The sequence below is a fragment of the Arachis hypogaea genome, chromosome 9, assembly GCF_003086295.3.
Source record: "Arachis hypogaea cultivar Tifrunner chromosome 9, arahy.Tifrunner.gnm2.J5K5, whole genome shotgun sequence".
In the NCBI taxonomy this organism is placed as follows: Eukaryota; Viridiplantae; Streptophyta; class Magnoliopsida; order Fabales; family Fabaceae; genus Arachis; species Arachis hypogaea.
The window spans coordinates 112,767,270-112,773,154 of NC_092044.1; the positions used below are offsets into that span (position 1 = coordinate 112,767,270).

General features: G+C 34.0%; 1 protein-coding gene across 1 annotated transcript; it reads right to left on the reverse strand.

The window, feature by feature from the left end:
- On the reverse strand, positions 1-3,140 carry LOC112712012 (protein DETOXIFICATION 16). Its single transcript, XM_025764779.3, has 8 exons — positions 2,648-3,140; positions 1,718-2,262; positions 1,285-1,371; positions 1,149-1,205; positions 832-1,070; positions 516-634; positions 335-421; positions 1-234 (listed from the first exon to the last, which is right to left on the reverse strand). Exons 1-8 carry the CDS (start codon positions 2,924-2,926, stop codon positions 178-180), a joined length of 1,470 nt encoding a protein of 489 aa, XP_025620564.1. The 5' UTR covers positions 2,927-3,140; the 3' UTR covers positions 1-177.
- Positions 3,141-5,885: the final 2,745 nt, after the last annotated feature.

The window sequence follows — 5,885 nt, forward strand, 5'->3', positions numbered from 1 at the left end:
TAAATATATACCCTCTTTTTTTCCCCTTGTACTAGTACTTGAATATAGTTCTTGTTGATCATTCATTATTACTGTACATCATATGTAGTACAAAAAAATCAAAAGAGTAATAGAATTTGATCATCACTAATTTGCAGCATGCATGTCTGATTCTTGAAACAACATATTGTCAGGAATCTACGGTTCTACAACCATGTTAGTAGTTTCCTGAGTTGTGTGAACTGTTTTCCTTGCCTGTAAGAATTTTAAAGAATACAAAATGCATCAAATAAAGCATTATTCAATTTATTTGAACCAATTGAAATGATTGAAGAAGCATACAACATATGGTTACCTCTCTATCCCAATCTGTGCATACATTTACTGTAACTAGTGCTATCCCCTGAACAGAAAGTCCACATATGATTCCTATCCAAAGTCCCTGATAATTTCAATTTCCAATTTCAGTTTGCATAGCTCACCACAAAAAAAAAAACCTTTAACCATTAGAAAAGTTTTGTGAGAAAGAGACTCACCATCCCTCCCATATGAAACACAAATGCAAATAAGATAGCAGAAGGAATTCCCACAACATAGTAAGCACCAAGGTTTATAGATGCACATAGATTTTGCCAACCACACCCTCTAGCAGCTCCTACAAGAAGCAGCCAAATCAAACTATATATTCAAAGGAACCAGCAATATTGGTAACTGCAGTTAACTTTATGTGAAGTTGATAGCTGAGAGTCACTAAATTTGGCTCTCAGCTATCAACTTCACATGAAATTAAATGCACCTGAGTTTTCACGAGTAATATTATTGGTATCACTGTATTGAAGAATTGACTAAAACCTGAAAGAACACACTGGAAGCCATCCAGGAAGTCAGAGAGTGCAAGTAGAGGCATCATCTTGGAAACATATCTTATAACTTGATCTTCATTGCTGTAGAGCTTTCCCCAAACATTCCTCACCAAAATGGTGATCAATGCTATTGTTGTACCCTCTAATATGGCAGTTGCAATCATGACATGAAGAGCCAAGAGCGCGCCTCGTGCATTCCCAGCACCCAGTTCATTTGAAACACGGGTGCTTCAAGTCATAATAAACAACAAAGTTAATATAATTCAATTCCATGGAACAAAGTAACAAAATTGGAGTACTAAGAACCTTATGGCACCACCAAGACCAACAGATATCTGATAAACCATCCAACATGTATTAAGGCTGCCAAAAGAAAAAAAAAAGAAAGTAAGGATAATATCCTATAAAAATAATATGTAAAAGAAGCTAGTTAAGGATTTACCTTATTGATAAAACAGATGTCTCTAGTTGTGGGTTTGGCAGAAGACCTGAGAGAAGCACAACCATCTCAAACGACCAATATTCAAAGCTGTTGGAAAAACAGATAGGGAATTGAAATAAGAAAATTCGGAAACTAAAATCATATAACTTGAAGATGGGGTGTGTTAGTAAGCACCCTAAAGTCATATAACTATATAGGAGCCAAGTTTATGCCATGAACTGAAGTTCACTCACTATCACTATGCTGTCTCTTTACCAATCTCTTATCCTCCTCATTTATTCTGCATAGCACAATTGAAAATACTTGAAATTGTTTCTTCTAATTAGCGAATTGTTCTTTGTACTAAGATACATATTCTATAACAATCTTGTTTTTTTCCTTAGAACTTGACAAGACTTAATAGTTATATTGGGAAAAGCATATATGAAATTACCATATCATAACTGCTGAAGCAACTCCTAGTTTTATAAAGCTGAGAATGTCATTCAAGGCCTCTTTGGAAACTCCATTCCAAGTTGATGCACAAGCTCTAGAACAGTTTATGTAAATCACCAATAGGAACACATTAACCCAATAAGACAAGCTGATGGCCAATGCTGCGCCTTTGCTACCTAAGTCAAATTCATACACAAAAAGCCAACAAAATGCTGCATGCACCGAAGTTGTGATTCCAGAGGTTATAAGCATTGGAAAAACATTGTTTTGAGTCTGCAGAAATCTGTTGAGGCATTGAAGGATGGCATAAGCAAAAAGGCCAGGGATCATCCAGCGATTATATGTTCCGGCCACAGCCGATATCTCATGGTCTTGTCCCATTACAGTGAGGAGGTTGCTTGTGTAAAACCAGATTAATGATAATGGAATACTTAGAGATAGAAGAACAATCATTGCCCTTTGTGTGTGGATTCCTAGCATGTGATACTTCTTGGCTCCATATGCTTGCCCACATAGTGTCTCCAATGCACTCCCCATTCCTAACTTTAAAGTTATAAAAGTGGCACAGTTGATAAAGTTACTAAACAAGCTCAATCAAGAAAGTCTTAAAACTGTGATTTCTGCAAAATTTGAAGACAAGTCTATAGGTCTTCTTAAATATATGATAATATTCAACCAATCCGAAGAAAATCTCATTTCCTAAGCTATTCAAGCTGTAATGTTAATAGTTTGATGAACTAGGAGAAAGAGAGGAATAGTGAAAGTTGAGAAAGGGAGAAAAATTAGTTCTTCTCATTTTATAAGAAATGAATGAAGACAGACGACTAAAAAAAATTGATTAATACAATCAGCATTAAACTAATAAAAAAATAATCTAGGTAATACAATCCAAAGTTAAAGAGGTTAAGAATGGAGAGAACAAACATACCAAAACACTGTAACCAGTGCAAGAAGCAAAGGAGAAACCCAAGGAAGCACCAGAAAGAAACAAGTTGCCAAGATGGCCAACAAACATTATAGATATCATTTGTAAGCTGTATTGAAGCAAACTAACTGCAATAAGAGGCCCTGCTAGCCATAGTTGCTTCTTAGCTTCCTCAACAATGTCTTCTCTAAGGCAACAACATTGTTCAAATCTCTGATCATCAGGTTCTTGGTTTGGAGGGCACAGTGGAGTTTCAAGACCCGATTTAACTACTCTTTCCATTGTCAAAGAGACAGGACAAGGCTCAAGGTATTCTGCACCACTAAATATATCTTCATTTTATATGTGTTTGCGTCTTTGTGATGAATAGCATAAAATTTCTACTTCAATCATTCTAAATATTAAAATTGAATTATTAGGACCATGTTACAAGAGGACAAAAACCAACCTCGTAGCGAAGTTGAAATCAAATTAACGATTTATTTAACATATGCTTGTTCAGTTTTCGGTTTGATTCAGCTTTTAAAAAACACCCGTCCGATCCAAATATATTCATAAAGCATTTGGTTGAGTTTGGTTCGATTTTTTTTGAAACCAATCAAACTAATTAAAATATTCAGCTTTTAGAAAACACCCGTCCGATCCAAATATATTCATAAAGCATTTGGTTTAGTTTGGTTCGATTTTTTTTGTGAAACCAATTAAACTAATTAAAATAGGAAAAAACTCAACATCCATGTAAAAAATATATAAATGTTATCTAAGTAACTTTCTCCACATATGCGTTTTCCCACCCCACAGTCGTTTATTATACACGCGCCTCATATAACGTTTTCGTTTCAACCTAATAAAATTCATAGTTCTCCTCTGTTTGCGTTTTTCTTCTCTACTCACATTCTTTATTATTGATCTGCATTGAATTCAACGTGATAAGCTCCGTCGTTCTTCTTTTTCGTTTTCTTCTTCGATCTACACTTCTAAATGGAAACAATGAATGATTCAACTTCAAATCAGTTGAATGAGGTTATTACGTTGAGACAGCTAGGGAATGATTGCTGCATGCTATCACAATAATCTTAAACATTGAACCAAGTAAAAGGAGGTCACCGAATCGAACAACATTCATTTAGTGAACCGAAATCACAAAGTCCACTGAACCGAACAATGTACATGTGGTGAATAAATGGTGATCAACTTTCAATCAACAAGAATAGTATTTCTCCTCCTCTTCTTCCTCCTCCTCCTTCTTCTTTCAAATTCTTCTTCTTCTTCTTCAACCTAATAAAATTCGTCATTTTCCTCTGTTCGTGTTTTTCTTCTCTGATCGCATTCTTCATTATTGATATGCATTAAATTCAACGTAATAAGTTCCGTCGTTCTTCTTCGTTTTCTTCTTCAATCTACACTTCTGAATGGAAATAATGAATGATTCAACTTCAAATCAGTTGAATGAGGTTATTACATTGAGACAGCTAGGGAATGATTGCTGTATGCTATCACAATAATCTTAAACATTGAACAAAGTAAAAGGAGGCCACCGAACCGAACAACATTCATTTGGTGAACCGAAATCACAAAGGCCACCGAACCGAATAATGTACATGTGGTGAATAAATGGTAATCAACTTTCAATTAAGAAGAATAGTATTTTGTATTCAATTTTGTATTCAGTTGTAGACACTTCTATGGAAGAAATCACAACTTCAAAAGGACGACAATTCAAGTTTGGCATTTGAAAAATGATAAAAAAGACATTATGGAACTTGATAGGCATGGACAAATTAAAGTTGAGATAATGACGCAAATTTATTGGTACGATTTCTGGATGTAATGGCCCGTAGAGCTATGCTGTAAATTAGAAAGGTCTTTGGTGCTGAAAATGTAAGACGTGTGATAAATTTAGAAAAATTGGTTGAAACTTTAGAGAAAAATCTATGGATATGAAGAAATCAAAATTCAGTTGGCAACTCTGTATAAATTTTTGTAATAAAAATACAGTGATAAAGTGCCTAGTTTATCTAGTGATATACCAGACATTTAATTAGTATATTTAATAAGTAATAGTTAAAATTTTAAATATATTTATTCTATAAGAAATTATAATTTATTTTATTTATGTTAAAATTTTTCTTATTTCTTATTATATATAAGTTTAGACTTGTATTATTATTATTATTATACTAAATCTGATGAGTTTAGAAAATTCTAAATTTGTGATGACTAAATATTATTAATTTTATTAATTGCAAAATTATTAAATTGATTCTAACTCTTATTTGTTAAATTAATAATTTTGTGATGCAAGATTTTAATCGGGCCAAATATAAAAGAAAAATGTTGCAAGTCCAAGTGTGAATTGTTGTTTAGCATTGGTTCAAAAATAATCAATGAAGTGTGGCTGAATTACTAAATTTTGTTTGGGCCAGATTATATTAACATTATCATTAGCCCAACTCAAATCTTGGTTGGATATACCAATGCTTGATCCGAAACCAAGTTAGAAGGAAAGCAAATGTTTTTATTGCCTTATGCCTTCAACGGATCTCAACTTTTATCATGTGATGGATTTAAAATTCATTCAATTATCATTAATTGAATGGGAACAATGAGAGAGAAAAAGGCATTTGATTTGATTGCAGCACTTAATACTACACGCTACTCAGCAAGGGGAGAATCACTTCATTTAATTTCATTCTCTTTCCTAATTCAATGCTTTTCAAATTTCTGTCTTCTCTCTCATTTCTTTCCTTCATCTTTTTCAATCATTACACAGCAGCTATGAAAGAAAAATTAAGCTACCGAAAAGAAGGAAAAGCACGCCAAAAGACCATCACAATGATGGCAAGAAAACATAAAAAATATAGTGACTAAGATTTTCATCACTTATGGTAAGATATGGTGATGAGATCTTGACTTTTTCATACCAAAAATGATTGAAGGAGATTCGACCAGCAAGGAGAAGATCACTAGAGGGATGACTTGTCTCTGATTCTGCTCAACCACCACAGGAAGTAGCTAGGGTGGCTATGCAATGGAAGAGGCAGAGATTAGAGCAGATGAAGCTATCCTCATCATGAAGTATCAAGGGCCAGAAATTCATCTTGGAGAGCAAGCCAAGGATGGAGCACTCGGATTGATGAAGATTGATGACCAAGGAAGGACTAGAGGTAATTGCATGTTGAGTTTTACATGAGTTATCTCTTCTCTCTCTCTGGCCGAACCGGTTTTGTTTTTGAAGAAG

What these genes read in the sequence shown, in the direction of transcription:
- LOC112712012 (XM_025764779.3), bottom strand. Translation starts at nt 2,926, where the DNA reads ATGGAAAGAGTAGTTAAATCGGGTCTTGAAACTCCACTGTGCCCTCCA. An exon ending in ACATCTGTTTTATCAATAAG is followed by an intron (nt 1,206 to 1,284) that starts GTAAATCCTTAA and finishes TTCTTTTGGCAG; the next exon opens with CCTTAATACATGTTGGATGG. An exon ending in CTTCCAGTGTGTTCTTTCAG is followed by an intron (nt 635 to 831) that starts GTTTTAGTCAAT and finishes TGCTTCTTGTAG; the next exon opens with GAGCTGCTAGAGGGTGTGGT.